At 40.9% G+C, this 18371-nt stretch overlaps 1 protein-coding gene across 2 annotated transcripts in view; it reads left to right on the plus strand.

Moving 5' to 3' along the window:
- ARL6IP4 (ARF like GTPase 6 interacting protein 4) overlaps window positions 1–17662 on the plus strand; it is a 39203-nt gene extending 21541 nt beyond the window's left edge. For both annotated transcript variants that reach the window (XM_069755757.1, XM_069755751.1), the window contains exons 5-6: window positions 5257–5326; window positions 17385–17662. In XM_069755757.1, coding sequence (XP_069611858.1) covers window positions 5257–5326; window positions 17385–17438 — 124 coding nt within the window. In that variant the 3' untranslated portion in view covers window positions 17439–17662. The remainder of the gene's footprint in view (window positions 1–5256; window positions 5327–17384) is intronic.
- The last annotated feature ends 709 nt before the right edge of the window (window positions 17663–18371 follow it).

Genomic DNA, 18371 nt, shown 5'->3' on the forward strand with positions numbered 1-18371 from the left:
CTCCAGGATATCCTCCCACTCCTGAGTGACTAATCCTACATCCCTCTTCCATTTAGCATAAGATATAGGGCTACAAATCAAATTTATATTCAAAAAGCAAGGTAGAGGTAATCGTTAAAATATAACTTGTATTACTGTTATTTAAAATATGGGGCCCTCAATTGTAAGATGAATTGTCAAGCTCTGCCACATAAAGAGTTAGTAGTGTGCAAAAATAGCAGAACCTATATAAATCTGGTATTGCTCCAATCAATTAGAATAAGGCTCGGTTCGCAATTAACTTGTGCTCTACGCTGATCACCTACATTGAGATTTCTATATAAATATGCAAGAAATGTGATTCAGACAGAAGCATTCACTGTATTGAGGAAGAATGAACCAATTTGCTCTCTTTAAAGCCTCTATCCCGGCAGTGTTTGTCTTTTTAAGCATGCGTAATAGCGAGGTCAATCACAGCTTTGTCTTGAAGATAAGGCACTGCTAGAACAGAAGCCTTACGAAGTCCAAAGTTAATGAAGTTCTAGTGAATGATTCCAGTGGAAGTTCCATCTGAATCCAGTCTTTGGGAATTTAGACAAAAGCCTCAAAATTAAATGCTCAAAGTAGAACATAGGATAAATATTACCTAACCTTAAAAGTAAAAAAAAAAAGTTAGGTGCCCCAAAATGGCACCAATAACAACTTCAAATCACCCTTCAAAAAGTAAAAAACAAGCCCTCACTGAGTGATGATCCATCATCTATTAACGGGAGTGCATGGAGTTTCCACAGGACTGAAAGCACAAAGGCTCTGGAAAAGCAATATAGTTTGCAGAAACATTCCCCAAAATCCACAGTTAAATGCCCTTCAATGTGGCTAAACCTCAATTATCATCCACATGTATGGTGTTGCTGTAACAGGGAGAACCCACTGAAACAATTTAAGAGGTCCATGTCTCAAGAAGCACAAGCTATTCACAATGTATTTGACACTAAATTGGCTTATTTTGAATTTTCACTCTAACATTCACTGCGTGGTTATTTCTGGACCGATACCTCAGCCTTTGTGCAAGGAGGAACAGGAGGAGCACTGCCAGGTCCCTGCAAAATGACCTCCAGCAGGCCACAAATGTGCATGTCTGCACAAACCGTTAGAAACCGACTCCATGGGGATGGTCTGAGTGCCCGACGTCCACAGATGGGGGTTGTGCTCACAACCCAACACCGTGCAGGGCGCTTGGCATTTGCCACAGAAAACCAGGATTGTCAAATTCGCCACTTGTTCCCTTGTGCTCTTCACAGATGAAAGCAGGTTCACACTGAGCACGTGACAGAGTCTGGAGACGCCGTGGAGAGCGATCTGCTGCCCGCAACATCCTTCAGCATAACCGATTTGGCAGTGGGTCAGTAATGGTGTGGGGTGGCATTTCTTTGGAGGGCCGCACAGCCCTCCATGTGCTTGCCAGAGGTAGCCTGACTGCCATTAGGTACCGAGATGAGATCCTCAGACCCCTTGTGAGACCATATGCTGGTGCGGTTGGCCCTGGGTTCCTCCTAATGCAGGACAATGCCAGACCTCATGTGGCTGGAGTGTGTCAGCAGTTCCTGCAAGATGAAGGCATTGAAGCTATGGACTGGCCCGCCCGTTCCCCAGACCTGAATCTGATTGAACACATCTGGGACATCATGTCTCGCACCATCCACCAACCATTGCACCACAGACTGTCCAGGAGTTGGCGGATGCTTTAGTCCAGGTCTGGGAGGAGATCCCTCAGAAGACCATCCACCACCTTATCAGGAGCATGCCCAGGCATTTTAGAGAGATCATACAGGCACTTGGAGGCCACACACACTACTGAGCATCATTTCCTTGTCTTGAGGCATTTCCACTGAATTTGGATCACCCTGTAACTTCATTTTCCACTTTGATTTTGAGCATTATTCCAACTCCAGACCTCCATGGGATATTAGGTGTGATTTGCGTTGATTATTTTTAGGTTTTATTCTCAACACATTCCACTACATAATGAATAAAGATTTACAACTAGAATATTTCATTCAGTGACATCTAGGATGTGGGACTTTAGTGTTCATAGTGATAGTGATCATATATATATGATTCAAAGAAGCTTTATTAGCAGGACCAAATACACATCAGTTTTGCCAGAGCAAGTGTATAAAGGAAATAGGGATAGGGACTGTGGGGATGTTGGGTAGGAGCTGTAGGGAAGGTGGATGGGGGCAGATCCAGGGTAGGGGCTATAGTCCATGGCATAAGGAAGGTGGATGGGGGCAGATCCATTGTGGGGGCTATAGTCCATGGCATCATAGTTCTCTTTCTCGCAGTCTGACATTCGCTCACATACCGCCCTGCTATCTCCACTGCTCTCTCTCCTTCTCCCAGCAGGATATATGTTTTCTCTTCCTCCTTCATGGTGATGAAGTCCGGGAAGAGATGTGAGTCTCCTGAAGTGAGTGTCCCTCACTGCTGAGTATTTGGAGCAGTGTAGCAGGAAGTGGGTTTCATCCTCTATGGCCTCCTGATCACAGTGTTGGCACAGTCTTTCCTCCCTGGGCTTGTAGTTCTGCCTGTGTCGGCCACATTCGATGGCCAGACTGTGGGCACTGAGTCTATATCGGCTCAGGATCTTGCGATCTCTGGGGTCCGGGAGTTTCTCCAGATATGGGGCCAGTCTGTAGTCTCTCTGTAGACTCTGCTACATGATCAGTTTCTGTGAGCTGATTATATCCTTCTTCCAGTCACTGACATACCTCTCCTGGCCTTCGTTTGCCATCTTCCTGATTCCGGCTTTTGTCAGGATCCGAGGGTTCTGGTTTTTCTGTTTCACCTACATGTATCAGGGTTTTATGGTGATGGGAGCTTGGATTGCTCCTATGCAGGTGAGCCCGGAATGACAGCGCCCTCTTTAGAACTGTTAGGAGTAGAGGGAATCTGCCCAGCTCGGCCTGACAAGCACTGTTGGAGGTGCTCTGATGGACCTGGAGAAGATGCTTGCAAAATTCCAGGTGGACTATTTCTGTTGGACTGGAATCCCACCTTGAGCGGTCTGGGTAGGTGTGAGGACCCCAGACTTCGCTGCCATACAGGAGGATTGGGGCGACCAATCAGCAACGGGCACAGTCCGGTGGCAAAATGGCCGCTCCTTCCTCCCAGCAGTCAGTGCCCGCTCCATACTCCCCTCCAGTCAGCCCTCACACAGGGTTAATATCAGCGTTAATGGACCGCGTTATGCCGTGGTGTAACGCACTCCATTAACGCAGCTATTAACCCTGTGTGACCAATTTTCACTATTGATGCTGCGTATGCAGCATCAATAGTAAAAAAATCTAATGTTACAAATAATAATAAAAAAAAGGTTATTCTCACCCTCCGCCGTAGCGCTGTCCTCGGCAGTGCAAGCGGCAGGTTCCGGTGTCAAGGATGCTATGCGAGAAAGACCTTCCATGACGTCACGGTCATGTGACCGCGACGTCATCACAGGTCCTGCTCTCATACCAACCCTGGGACCGGAAGCTGCCGCGTGCACCACACACAGGTGCCAGGACTTCAAGAGGCCTTCGGAGGGTGAGTATATGTTTATTTTTTATTTTAAGTCTTTTTTTAACCACGCATATAGTGCCCACATTGCTATATACTACATGGGCTGTTACATACTGCATGGGCTGCATTATATACTACATGGCTGCTATGTACTACGTGGGCAATGTTATATACTGCGTGGGCTGCTGCGTTATATACTACATGGGCACTATATACTGTGTGGGCAGTGTTATATACTGTGTGGGCTGCGTTATATACTACGTGGCCAGTGTTACATACTATGTGGGCAATGTTATATACTGTTTGGGCTGTGTTATATACTGTTTGGGCTGTGTTATATACTGCGTGGCCACTGTTATATACTGCGTGGCCTGAATCTAACGCATCGGGTATTCAAGAATATGTCGTGGCCTGTGCTATATACTATGTGGCTGCTATATACATACGTATTCTAGAATATATATATATATATATATATATATATATATATATATATATATATGTATATATATGTATATATATGTATATATATGTGTATATATATGTATATGTATATATATGTATATATATGTATATATATGTGTATATATATGTATATATATATATATATATATATATATATATATATATATGTGTATATATATATATGTGTATATATATATATATGTGTGTATATATATATATATATATATGTATATATATATATATATATATATATATATGTATATATATATGTATATATATACATATATATATATACATATATATATATATATATATATATACATATATATATACATATATATATATATATATATATATATATATATATATATATATATATACATATATATATATATACATATATATACATATATATATATATACATATATATATATATATATATATATATATATATATATATATATATATATATATATATATATATATATATATATATATATATATATATATATATATATATACATATATATATATATATATATATAATAAAATTTTTACTTAAATGTTAAGGTCACAAATTTTTAATTCTCACAAGGGGTAATAAGAGAAAATGGACCTCCACAATCTATTGCATAATTTCTCCCAAGTGCAGCAGTACTACATAACAAATTGTAGGGTCTACTTTCTCCTATTACCTCTTGTAAAAAAAATAGGGGCTAAATGAACATTTTATTATAAAAAAAATTAAGTTTTCACCCCAATTCATGTGAAGCGTTTGAAGGATTAGCAAACTTTCTGACAGCGGTTTTTAATACTATTGACTGTGAGCTGCTTATCACAGGAGGGGGTGTGGTCAGACCAGGGCTCACCTGCTACTGTAGTCCAGAAGCAATTATCACTTTGTAATAAAACCTTTATTGTAAGTAAACAGCACACAGCCAAAAAAAGTGACACATTGTTGAATTTGGTGTCTCAGCTGCTACCTCATGCTGTCCTCAGATTACATAGCAAAAGCCTGCTGTCACATTCCCTTTAATGGTGAAAGCTGCAGTTTTCTTCCAGATACCACATATTTTTTGTTTTTACCCATGTAACGTACAATATATTTAGAGCAAAGCGTGCCTCTTGTTTACTTTCATATACACTCATAGCCAAATACAATCATTGGTTGTATTAGACTGTATATATTTTATGTGTTCTTATAGGACCATACAAAATTACTGACCTGCACTGTGTTGTTTCTTGTGCAGACTTATTAAGGGAGACGGTGAAGTACTTGAAGAAATTGTAAGCAAAGATCGGCACAGAGATATCAATAAGGTGTGTATGTAATAATACTGGGGTATTAGTAATCCTGCTTTAAGTGGTTGATGAAATCCTCTCCTAGAAGCTGCAGATAGGACCTCCAGTCACTTGTAATCTGTAGGGGAACCAGGCATGAATTCCTCTTCTTCAACTGTAGTTATACAGCTCCTGTAGATATCAGTGTGGTAAATGCATGGCCGGGGACGCTGCTTGACATTTATCTATTTACTCACTGTGTTTGCAGTATTTGTTAATGTTGCGTTTTTTCTTTTAACCAGATATTCCTTTTCATTATTTAGCACATACAGCGTTTGCTAAAGACTTGAAAAGTTTGTTGTTGAGAATTGTTACAATGTAAAGTTAACCGTTTTATAGGAAAGGAGGTAATTTTATTTATCCCGAGAATGGGCAGCAGTGTGCATGCTCATTTTCTGCTACATTTATTTTCTATGAAACTGCTGGAGAAAGCGACTTATCATTGTCTATGGGACTGATGGGGAAAAAAAGCCAATGAATCAAGTATAGATCACGCATGTGCTTACAGGCAGGGCTCTGCAGAGCCCTATATTGGCGGAGCCAGAAATTAAGACTTCAGTGATCTGTAAAGCTATGTTCACACATTGCATTTTTTTGCTGCGTTTTTTCCCACATGTAAAACTTTTTCGGCAGTAAAGAAGCTGCTTACAAAAAGTAGGTTTTGCTTAGTTTTTTTGCTGCCTCTTTGCTGTGTTTTTGTTCTCTTGTGCATGCCGATAGTTTAGTGCCCTCTCCCCCCCCCCCCCAGAAAATCAGGATGCAACTCCCTTAAGGTTTTTGCACCAAAAAAGCAGCAAAATCCGATGCCTGCGTTTTTTGCTGCGTTTTTGCACTTGCCCATTACATGCAGTGGGTGAATAAATGCTGAAATGACATCCAAAAACGCAGTTTTCCAAATCTGCCAGGAAAAAAAAAACAATGTATGTGCATAAGATTTCTGAACTCTCATAGCTTTAGCTGGTGCTGTAAAATGCAGCTTAAAATTTACACACAAAAAACGCAACTTGTGAACATAGCCTTAGTTATTCCCTTAACTATGGCAAGGGGATATTTTGTTTCCACAGCAGACAGCACTAGAAAGGTTATCCTGCAAGAGTGCTGCCTCAGAAGAAGAGAGAAAACAGAGTAAAGTGCATTTACACGGAAAGATAACCATGAATGAGCCTTCTTGTGGGCGCTTGTTTCATGATGATCTTTCTGCTGCTGATCACCCAAATGAACGAGTAAAGGTACCGTTACACTAAACGACTTACCAACGATCATGACCAGCGATACGACCTGGCCGTGATCGTTGGTAAGTCGTTGTGTGGTCGCTGGGGAGCTGTCACACAGACAGCTCTCTCCAGCGGCCAACGATCAGGGGAAAGACTTCGACATCGTTGAAACTGTCTTCAACGATGACGAAGTCCCCGGGTAACCAGGGTAAACATCGGGTTACTAAGTGCAGGGCCGCGCTTAGTAACCCGATATTTACCCTGATTACCATTGTAAAAGTAAAAAAAAAACAAAAAAAACACTATATACTTACACTCCGATGTCTGTCACGTCCCCCGCCGTCAGCTTCCCTGCACTGACTGTCAGCGCCGCCGGCAGTAAAGCAGAGCACAGCAGTGACATCACCGCTGTGCTCTACTTTACGGCCGGCGCTGACACAGTCAGTGCAGGGAAGCTGACGGCGGGGGACGTGACAGACATCGGAATGTAAGTATGTAGTGTTTTTTTTTAACTTTTACAATGGTAACCAGAGTAAATATCGGGTTACTAACCACGGCCCTGCACTTAGTAACCCGATGTTTTCCCTGGTTACAAGTGAACACATCGCTGGATCGGCGTCACACACGCCGATCCAGCGATGACAGTGGGTGATCAGCGACCTAAAAAAGGTCCTGATCATTCCCCACGACCAACGATCTCCCAGCAGGGGCCTGATCGTTGGTCGCTGTCACACAAAAGGAGATCGTTAGCGAGATCGTTGCTAAGCGTGACATTGCAACGATATTGTTAACGATATCGTTATGTGTGAAGGTACCTTAAATCGCTTGTTCAACAGGTGAAATGATGATTTGCGCAGCACAAAAGATCATTGTTCTTGGCGGTGCATTATCCTGTGGAAAAAGGACTCTTTCTGCCGAGAACTTTGGCAGCCTATGTGTACTGAACGATCTATTACAGATTGTTCACTATTGTTTACCACGGTCTGCCTGTATAAACAGGCAGTTAACCCCTTAACCGCCGATAAGCATTAAAACGGCAGTCGATAAGGGTACTTATTCTCCATTGCCATTTCAAAACACAGCTGACACCTTTTGCCTCTTTCAGCATCGGACCCGTCCGATTTTGCGACTGATGATTAACCCCTTAAATACCGCTGTCAATCACGACAATGGTATTTAAGTTTTTACAAGGGGGTTACAAGGCCCCCTTAGTAACCATCGGACCCCCGAAATGAGAATTGTGGGTCCCGATTACCATGGTAGCCTGATGTCATGTGATGACCTCTGTGTACGGTGGCCTGTGAGATCCAGCTCTAAGCTGGCTCTCCCAGGCATAGACAGTGAGACACTGATAGTGTCCTACACTGCTGTACATGAGTACTGCAGTGTATGAGAAAAGTGATCAAAAAAATATATACATGTCCCACAGTGACAGAGTGTAAAATAAAACGTAAAAAAAAACTCACACAAACCAGTTTTGCCACTCAAGATGCAGTATTTCTGATGAAGCAAAATAAAAAAGCATGCATAATTGGTAAAAAGCGATCAAAAAGTCATATGTTAAATAAAATGGTATAAATGAAAATGCCAAACCGTCTCGCAAAACACAATCCCTAAAAAAAAAAGCAAAAAAATTAAAAAGTTACAGCTCTCAGAATATGATGATGCAAAAGCAAATTTATTTTGCTAAAATGTTGTTTTTAGTGTGTAAAAATAGCAAAGCATAAGAAACAATATAAATCTGGTATCGCTGTAATAGTACTGATCTGACAAACAAATCGGTCTTATTGCTCTTATCGCACGGTGAATGGCGCAAAAATAAAAATTAAAACCAATAACTGAATTGCTAGGTTTTGTTCATTCTGTGTTTGAAAAATCTGAATAAAAAAAGTGATCAAAAAATATTATGTACCCCCAAATGGTACCAAAAAAATCTACAACTCGTCCCACAAACAAGAAGCCGTTATAGCTCTCGGAATATGGCGACAAAACCCCCCCACCTTTTATAAAAAAGCAGTTTTACTGTGTGATATTAGCAAAACTTAAGAAAAAAAAAATATATATAAATCTGGTATTGTGTAACCACACTAACCCAAACAATAAATACACCTTATCATGTATAGCGCACGGTGAACAGCTCAAAAATAAAAATAAGAACTATTCTTGTATAGCAATACAATACAATGTTCATTCTACCACTCAAAAATCAGAATAAGGTTTGGCTCACATTTATCCTGTGCTCTCCACTGAGCGTTTACGTCTGGGTTTCCATGTAATTTCTCAAAAAGGCAGATCGAGTGACTGGTCTTCGATCTGGCGTTATCCCATCATTTTATATCTGTGCATGTCTAAAATAATGGATATTACAGATATTTCAGACTCCAAATGGAGTACGAAATGTCAACATCTGCCTCATTATGGTGGGTTTCATCTGAATCACATTTTTGTGGGATTTATACAGAAACCCTGAGGAAAGTGCTCAGCGTAGAACACAAGAATGTAATCCAGCCTTGTCCTGGAAGCGGTAAAAAAAAATATCATGTACCCTACAATGTTTAGAATAAACCCCTAATTTATCCTGCACAAAACTAACCTGTGGCCAGGGCTTTATGTGGTGCTCTGCTTAGATATTTATCTGTATTGGCTTATGACAGGTCACTGATCCCAGTGACCTGCCCCCTATTTTACATACTCAATATACTACTGTGAGGTTAAAAAAAAATGTTACTTCATCAAAATGGTAGCAAGTATCTGTTTATGCCTATAATATTGCTGGGTTAAAAAAATTCACTTAATCAAAATGGTGCATGCGCAGTAGCATTTATTGCAATAGATACTACGGCGCAAGCGTCGCCGCCATTTTGCTGTAGCCCAAAATTTTTTTACTACAAGAAAATGGCAGCAGCATCTATTAGCGATAAATTCTACCTCACAATAGTTTATTCAGTATATGAAAAAGGAGAACTATGAGTCTGAAAAAGCCAAAAGAGGTAATCTATATATATAATTGTCTAAGGGTTTTTCTGTCTGTCTGTCTGTCTGTCTGTCTGTCCTGGAAATCCCGGCTCTCTGATTGGTCGAGGCCGCCAGGCCTCGACCAATCAGCAACGGGCACAGCGACGATGATGTCATAAAGGTTGCCTCGACCAATCAGCGACGGGCATAGTGTGCCGCGAATTCTGGAATCATCATTGTCCATATATTACAGGGACATGCATATTCTAGAATACCCGATGCGTTAGCACAGCGACGACGATGATGTCATAAAGAACGTAGACATCCAGCGTCTGATTGGTCGAGGCCGCCAGGCCTCGACCAATCAGCAACGGGCACAGCGACGATGATGTCATAAAGGACGTAGAAATCCCACGTTTCTGATTCAGCGACGGGCACAGTATCGACGCAGATGTCATAATGGTTGCCATGGCGACGATGATGTCATAAAGGTTGCCTCGACCAATCAGCGACAGGCACAGTCTGCCGCGAATTCTGGAATCATCATTGTCCATATACTACGGGGACATGCATATTCTAGAATACCCGATGCGTTAGAATCGTGCCACAATCTAGTCTATATATATATATATAATTGCCTAAGGGTTTTTCCGTCTGTCTGTCTGTCTGTCTGTCTGTCCTGGAAATCCCGGCTCTCTGATTGGTCGAGGCCGCCAGGCCTCGACCAATCAGCAACGGGCACAGCGACGATGATGTCATAATGGTTGCCATGGCGATGATGATGTCATAAAGGTTGCCTCGACCAATCAGCGACGGGCACAGTCTGCCGCGAATTCTGGAATCATCATTGTCCATATACTACGGGGACATGCATATTCTAGAATACCCGATGCGTTAGAATCGGGCCACAATCTAGTCTTAAATAATTTTATTGAAAAATATAATCAAGACAAATAAGATCATGTACCATATATGTGAAATCATGTGACAATACCGTGAGTACATCAAAAAGGACCAAAGATCACGGAACAGGGTACTGATAAATATACCAAATGCACAAAAGTGCAACTAATATGTCATCATCAATTGTATCTAACCAGAGACAGACTGTGGCGGTTCAGTTTATTTAAATATTCATTACCGGTACTATTACCACATGTCTGTCTCTAGATAAAGTGCGAATACAAGTGCTATATAAGGTTTAATTACCCATAATAGTCGTATCAGGTCCTATCCCGGTCCGAGGTGCTACCCCAACGCGCGTTTCGCGTCAAATGAATTCCGCTTCCTCAGGGGGCGTGGCCTAACAAGGATCTCCATCCGGTTTATATACAAGCCGCCGCCAATAAGGCGACGGCTGTGCAAAGTAACAGTGCGCTTGCGTGAACCGCATACCTGCGTCCTAGCCCTCAAACCCATTCGGCAGGACGCCGTCATGTGAGCGGGTCGGCGCCACGCCCGCACCACGCAACTACGTCCGCCACTGAGCGAGGGACTAAGAGTCAGGATTTAAAGAGACAAGTGCCAGTGAAAAGTGCAAAAGTGCTGTAAGTGAGGGGTAAGGCAAAATTGCAGTAAACCGCAACATGCTGCATAACCAGCAAGTGCTCCATGTCCCGTACTCAGCAATGGGATCCAATCGATCCAATAACCCAAAACTGAGAGCCAGACAGAACATGGAACCGCACGGTCCACACATAAAAGAACATTATTGTGTGCCGAATAATCATTAATAAACGAAAAATATATAGAAAAATATATTTTATAAAAAATAATAATAAAAACTAAGTGATGAACATGAGAAGTGACGAATATGATGTGCAGACAACAAATATGGTAACAAGATCACTATACGAACACCATAAAATACATCAAATGTCCTGAACACCTGAATATCCGATAATACAGAGACAGCATATACAGTGGGGCAAAAAAGTATTTAGTCAGTCAGCAATAGTGCAAGTTCCACCACTTAAAAAGATGAGAGGCGTCTGTAATTTACATCATAGGTAGACCTCAACTATGGGAGACAAACTGAGAAAAAAAAAATCCAGAAAATCACATTGTCTGTTTTTTTAACATTTTATTTGCATATTATGGTGGAAAATAAGTATTTGGTCAGAAACAAAATTTCATCTCAATACTTTGTAATATATCCTTTGTTGGCAATGACAGAGGTCAAACGTTTTCTGTAAGTCTTCACAAGGTTGCCACACACTGTTGTTGGTATGTTGGCCCATTCCTCCATGCAGATCTCCTCTAGAGCAATGATGTTTTTGGCTTTTCGCTTGGCAACACGGACTTTCAACTCCCTCCAAAGGTTTTCTATAGGGTTGAGATCTGGAGACTGGCTAGGCCACTCCAGGACCTTGAAATGCTTCTTACGAAGCCACTCCTTCGTTGCCCTGGCTGTGTGCTTTGGATCATTGTCATGTTGAAAGACCCAGCCACGTTTCATCTTCAATGCCCTTGCTGATGGAAGGAGGTTTGCACTCAAAATCTCACGATACATGGCCCCATTCATTCTTTCATGTACCCAGATCAGTCGTCCTGGCCCCTTTGCAGAGAAACAGCCCCAAAGCATGATGTTTCCACCACCATGCTTTACAGTAGGTATGGTGTTTGATGGATGCAACTCAGTATTCTTTTTCCTCCAAACACGACAAGTTGTGTTTCTACCAAACAGTTCCAGTTTGGTTTCATCAGACCATAGGACATTCTCCCAAAACTCCTCTGGATCATCCAAATGCTCTCTAGCAAACTTCAGACGGGCCCGGACATGTACTGGCTTAAGCAGTGGGACACGTCTGGCACTGCAGGATCTGAGTCCATGGTGGCGTAGTGTGTTACTTATGGTAGGCCTTGTTACATTGGTCCCAGCTCTCTGCAGTTCATTCACTAGGTCCCCCCGCGTAGTTCTGGGATTTTTGCTCACCGTTCTTGTGATCATTCTGACCCCACGGGGTGGGATTTTGCGTGGAGCCCCAGATCGAGGGAGATTATCAGTGGTCTTGTATGTCTTCCATTTTCTAATTATTGCTCCCACTGTTGATTTCTTCACTCCAAGCTGGTTGGCTATTGCAGATTCAGTCTTCCCAGCCTGGTGCAGGGCTACAATTTTGTTTCTGGTGTCCTTTGACAGCTCTTTGGTCTTCACCATAGTGGAGTTTGGAGTCAGACTGTTTGATGGTGTGCACAGGTGTCTTTTTATACTGATAACAAGTTTAAACAGGTGCCATTACCACAGGTAATGAGTGGAGGAAAGAGGAGAGTCTTAAAGAAGAAGTTACAGGTCTGTGAGAGCCATTAATCTTGATTGTTTGTTTCTGACCAAATACTTATTTTCCACCATAATATGCAAAAAAATGATAAACAAACAGACAATGTGATTTTCTGGGTTTTTTTTTTTCTCAGTTTGTCTCCCATAGTTGAGGTCTACCTATGATGTAAATTACAGACGCCTCTCATCTTTTTAAGTGGTGGAACTTGCACTATTGCTGACTGACTAAATACTTTTTTGCCCCACTGTAAAGATCATGGTAACTTATGTCTACATAATGCGGTGAATATATGGAAGAAATACATAACAATAATATCAAATAACCAGAAATCGAATGACCCGCACACATCAGGATAATATGCGTACACTTATTGTAATATTATATTAATTTTCAGTCCATAATATGTGACGATCTCCGTATTGTGACTTCTTGTGATTCCTCCATAGAAAATGCACAGCTGAGTTCTTTATCACATATTCAGATGAATGTCCCCAACATCGGAAAACCAGGCGGACAGGACGAGATATCGACACTCTAAAACAAATCATTGCGAATAGAGAGACAAATTAAAACCGATGGCAATTGGCAGAGACAGAACACAGGAAATCCCCGACAGTATCTACAAAAAGGATGAGAAACCCTGGGTTTCATTGAGACCCATGGGAGTCATGGTGCCCAATAGAGTGATCCAGCGGCACTCTCGCTGTGCCAGAATGCGCTTTATATCACCTCCTCTTATACCACAATAAACATGGTCAATACCTCGTGCTTGAAATGATTTCGGGCTGCACCCATGATGCTGTCTGAAATGACGAGGTATCGTCTTCAGCAGCGTCCCGTCTGTCACATTTTTTGCGGCCAAAATGTCGCGTACATGTTCCCGTATGCGGGTGCCCAAACGACGAGATGTTAACCCTACATAAACCTTAGGACAACCACATACTGCGTAGTAAACTACTTGGGTCGTGTTACAAGTTATGTGATGGTTAATGTTGTAGGTTTTATTTCCATCAGCTGAATCGAAAGTCGTGGTTCGACAGATGTTCGGGCATGTAATGCAATTTCCAGATGGAAAACAACCATTGGGTGGTCCACCAGAACCAAAATTGTATTTAGTAATTTTTGGGGCATAATGACTAGAGACTAGCAAATCTCTCAGATTTTTGCACCTCCTAGAAGTCATTGTGGGGTAGTTGGTGAGACATTTAGAAAGCGTAGAGTCACTCATGAGGATACCCCAATGTTTTTGGAGACAACTCCTCATTGTAGACCACTCACCATTGAAAGTTGAAATAAAACGTATAACATCCTGTTGTTCACCCTTTTTTTTATTACTGCCACTAGAGCATAATAATTCGTTACGTGGTGCGTGTTTAGCTCTCATATATCCCTTTCTGATACATCTGTTGCTATATCCCCTTGTTTGAAATCTAACTCTAAGGTCAGCTGCCTGTGCTTCAAATTTAGTATCAGAGGAGCATATCCGCTTCATTCTAAGGTGCTGCCCAACAGGGATGGCCTTGATGGTACTATATGGATGACCCGAGTCTGCATGCAACAGCGAGTTGACAGAGGTGGATTTCCTGAAGACATCAGTCTGCAAATACAGATTGTCATCAACCTCAATCTTGATGTCCAGGAAATCCACCCCAGTCCTACTCGTCTGATGCGTAAGCTTGATATTATATACATTGTTGTTAAGTTGCTGCATGAACCCATGCAGAGCATCATCGCACTGTTACTTTGCACAGCCGTCGCCTTATTGGCGGCGGCTTGTATATAAACCGGATGGAGATCCTTGTTAGGCCACGCCCCCTGAGGAAGCGGGATTCATTTGACGCGAAACGCGCGTTGGGGTAGCACCTCGGACCGGGATAGGACCTGATACGACTATTATGGGTAATTAAACCTTATATAGTACTTGTATTCGCACTTTATCTAGAGACAGACATGTGGTAATAGTACCGGTAATGAATATTTAAATAAACTGAACCGCCACAGTCTGTCTCTGGTTAGATACAATTGATGATGACATATTAGTTGCACTTTTGTGCATTTGGTATATTTATCAGTACCCTGTTCCGTGATCTTTGGTCCTTTTTGATGTACTCACGGTATTGTCACATGATTTCACATATATGGTACATGATCTTATTTGTCTTGATTATATTTTTCAATAAAATTATTTAAGATTACCTCTTTTGGCTTTTTCAGACTCATAGTTCTCCTTTTTCATATGTTCATGATTTGAGTCGCCTTTGCATTTTTAGTTGTTATCTCTAACTGATGTTCGGTTGGTAAGTATATTCAGTATGTAGTTTAGGGGGATCTACACTGTATGAGGACAAAATGTACCAGACTGGCAGATTTGCAATTCTCCAGGAAAAAAAGCCTGGCGTGGATGTTACAAAATAGTTATTGTAGCCGTAGATTAATTGAGAGGTGTAGTTTCTACAATGGGGTAACTTTTGGGGTTTTCTGCTGTTCTGGGACCGTAGGGACTCTGCAAATGTCGCATATAAACTATTCTAGCAAAATCTGTGCTCCAAAAGCCCTGACGTATGGCCTAACAGTAATTTCTGACAACATATGGGACAGCACCACGTTCAGGAGAAATTGCATAATGAATTGTGGGTCTTATTTCACTTATTAACCCTTGTGTACCTGACAAGTTTACCACAAAAAATGCATTTTTACCACTAAAATGTCATATTTCCATGCCTCAGTGTTATAAAATTCTGTGAGGCAGCTATGGATTCAAAATACTCACTATACCCCTAGATGAATTCTTTTAGGAGTCTATTTTCCAAAATGGGGTCACTTGTGGGAGTTTCTGCTGTTTTCACATGTCAAGGGCATGGCATTCACAATTTATCCCAGGCAAATAGCTGTTTTTCCTTTCCTAGCCCTACCTTGTGCCCAACCAGAAGTTTTTGACCACATATGGGGTATAGTTGTGTCCAGGACAAATTGTGCAACAAATTATGGGGTCCGTTTTCTCCTATTATCCATTGTGAAAATTACACATTTGGGGCTAAAACAACATTTTTGTGGAAAAAATGAAAATTTTCAATATGACGACATAATGTGATCAAATTCTGTGTAGTACCTGTGGGTTCAAAATGCTCACTATACCCCTGGATAAAATCCTTGAGGGATGTAGTTTCCAAAATGGGGTCACTTGTCAGGGGTTTTCACTGTTTAAGCACATCAGGGCCTCTCTAAACGCAACATGACTCCCGTAGACCATTCCATCAAAGTTCCGAAACGTCACTCCTTCCTTTCTGAGCCCTGCCGTGTACCCAAACAGTAGTTTTCCTCCACATATGGGATATCGGTGTACTCAGGAGAAAATGGACCCAAAAATTTGTTGTGCAATTTCTCCTGTTTACCCTTGTGAAAATTCAAAAAAAAAATTGGGGCTAAAATACATTTGTGGGTAAAAAGTGATTTTGTATCTTCACAGCTCTGCTCTAGATAAGTTTGTTAAGGAGTCTAGTTTCCAAAGTGGGGTCACTTGTGGGAGGTTTCTACTATTTAGGCACATCAGGTGCTTTCCAAACGCAACATGACCTCCGCTCTCGATTCCAGCCATTTTTGTGTTCAAAAAGTCAAACAGTGCTACTTCCTGTCCGAGACCTGCCATGCACCCAAACAGTGGGTTTCCCCCACATATGGGGTATCAGCGTACTCAGGAGAAATTGCACAACAAATATTAGGGTCCATGTTTTCCTGTTCCACTTGTGAAAATGAAAAATTTGGGGCTAAAGTAAAATTCTTGTGAAAAAAAGTTAAAGGTTCATTTTTTTTTTCACATTGCTTTAGTTCCTGTGAAGCACAAGAAGGGTTAATAAACGTCTTGAATCTGGTTTTGAGGACTTTGAGGGGTGCAGTTTTTAGAATGGTGTCCCTTTTTGGTATTTTCTGTCATATAGGCATCCCAAAGTCACTTCAAATCGGAGGTGGTCACTAAAAAAATGGTTTTGTTGATTTTGTTGGAAAAATGAGAAATTGCTGATCAACTTTTAACCCTTGTAATTTTCTAAGAAAAAAAATGTTTAAAAAATGATGCAGATGTAAAGTAGACATGTGGGAAATGTTATTTATTAACTATGTTGTGTAGCATAACTTTCTGATTTAAGGGCATACAATGAAACGTTTGAAAACTGCTAAATTTTTGCTGAATTTCCGATATCTTCACAAATAAATGCAAGGCAAATCGAACAATTGTTACCACTATTATGAAGTACAATATTTCTCCAAAAACAATCTCAGAATCGGTGGGATCCATTGAAGTGTTTCAGAGTTATAACCACATAAAGCGACACTGGCCAGATTTTAAAAAATTTGGCCTGGTCATTAAGGTCAAAATTGGCTCGGTCACTAAGGGGTTAAACAACCGCCGACCGGTAAAGGTTTAGTGACGCTGGTCAGTCCATGTAAACAAGGCCCTATGTCTTCCACAGTGATTTACTGTTTGCATTTGTCAAGATCTTGGAGGTAGAGGGAAGGACACCATTAATATCTCCAGGAAAGCTGACTTAAGCTGTCTATTACAAGCATTGTTTCTTATGTTATGTTTTTCAGCATGCGACAGCAAGTGATGGTCTAACTTTCCAGATGAGGTCAGGGATGTTATAATGGCTATTTTCATCAAACGATTGGGCTTTCCTGTCTACTCATTTTGCATGTTGGTAAATCTTACTATATATATTTACAGATGTTGGATCGAATTCTTTTTAGTATTAAAATCTATTTTTTACAATGTGCACAGTTTGTATGCAATTGAATTTTTTCTATGCAGAAGGCAGCAACCTATAAGTCCTATGATCACATCAGTAAATAAAAGCAACCGTGTATTCTTACTTTGTGTAACGTCCATTAATTTTTACAATAGTTTTTTTTCTCCAAAGCTCGTGGACTTTCTAACCTTGTTTTATGCTTTTATATTTCAGCCCAGTATTATCAGATTGGTATATATTTCAGTCCTGTATGACTCAATCTGCAGATAAAAGGATACGTAAAATATACAAAATGAGCAGAGGAAGGTTTTTATGTCAGATGTAGTGATTAGGCCATGTAGAGCTAAAATGTGCTAAACCCCTTCCCGCCGCGGCCCTTTTTCGTTTTTGTGTTTTAGTTTTTCGCTCCCCTCCTTCCCAGAGCCATAACGTTTTTATTTTTCCTTCAATATGGTCATGTGAGGGCTTATTTTTTGCGTGATGAGTTGTACTTTTGAACGACACCATTGGTTTTACCATGTCTTGTACTAGAAAACGGGAAAACAATTCCAAGTGCGGTGAAATTGCAAAAAAAGTGCAATCCCACACTTGTTTTTTGATTGGCTTTTTTGCTAGCTTCACTAAATGCCAAACTGACCTGCCATTATGATTCTCCTGGTCATTACGAGTTCATAGACACCTAAGATGTCTAGGTTATTTTTTATCTAAGTGGTGAAAAAAAATTCAAAACTTTGCTAAAGAAAAAAAAAAGCGTCTCCGTTTTTCGTGATCTGTGGTCGGGTGAGGGCTTATTTTTTGCGTGCTGAGCTGACGTTTTTAATGATACCACTTT

Source organism: Ranitomeya imitator, chromosome 1 (assembly GCF_032444005.1).
Source record: "Ranitomeya imitator isolate aRanImi1 chromosome 1, aRanImi1.pri, whole genome shotgun sequence".
In the NCBI taxonomy this organism is placed as follows: Eukaryota; Metazoa; Chordata; class Amphibia; order Anura; family Dendrobatidae; genus Ranitomeya; species Ranitomeya imitator.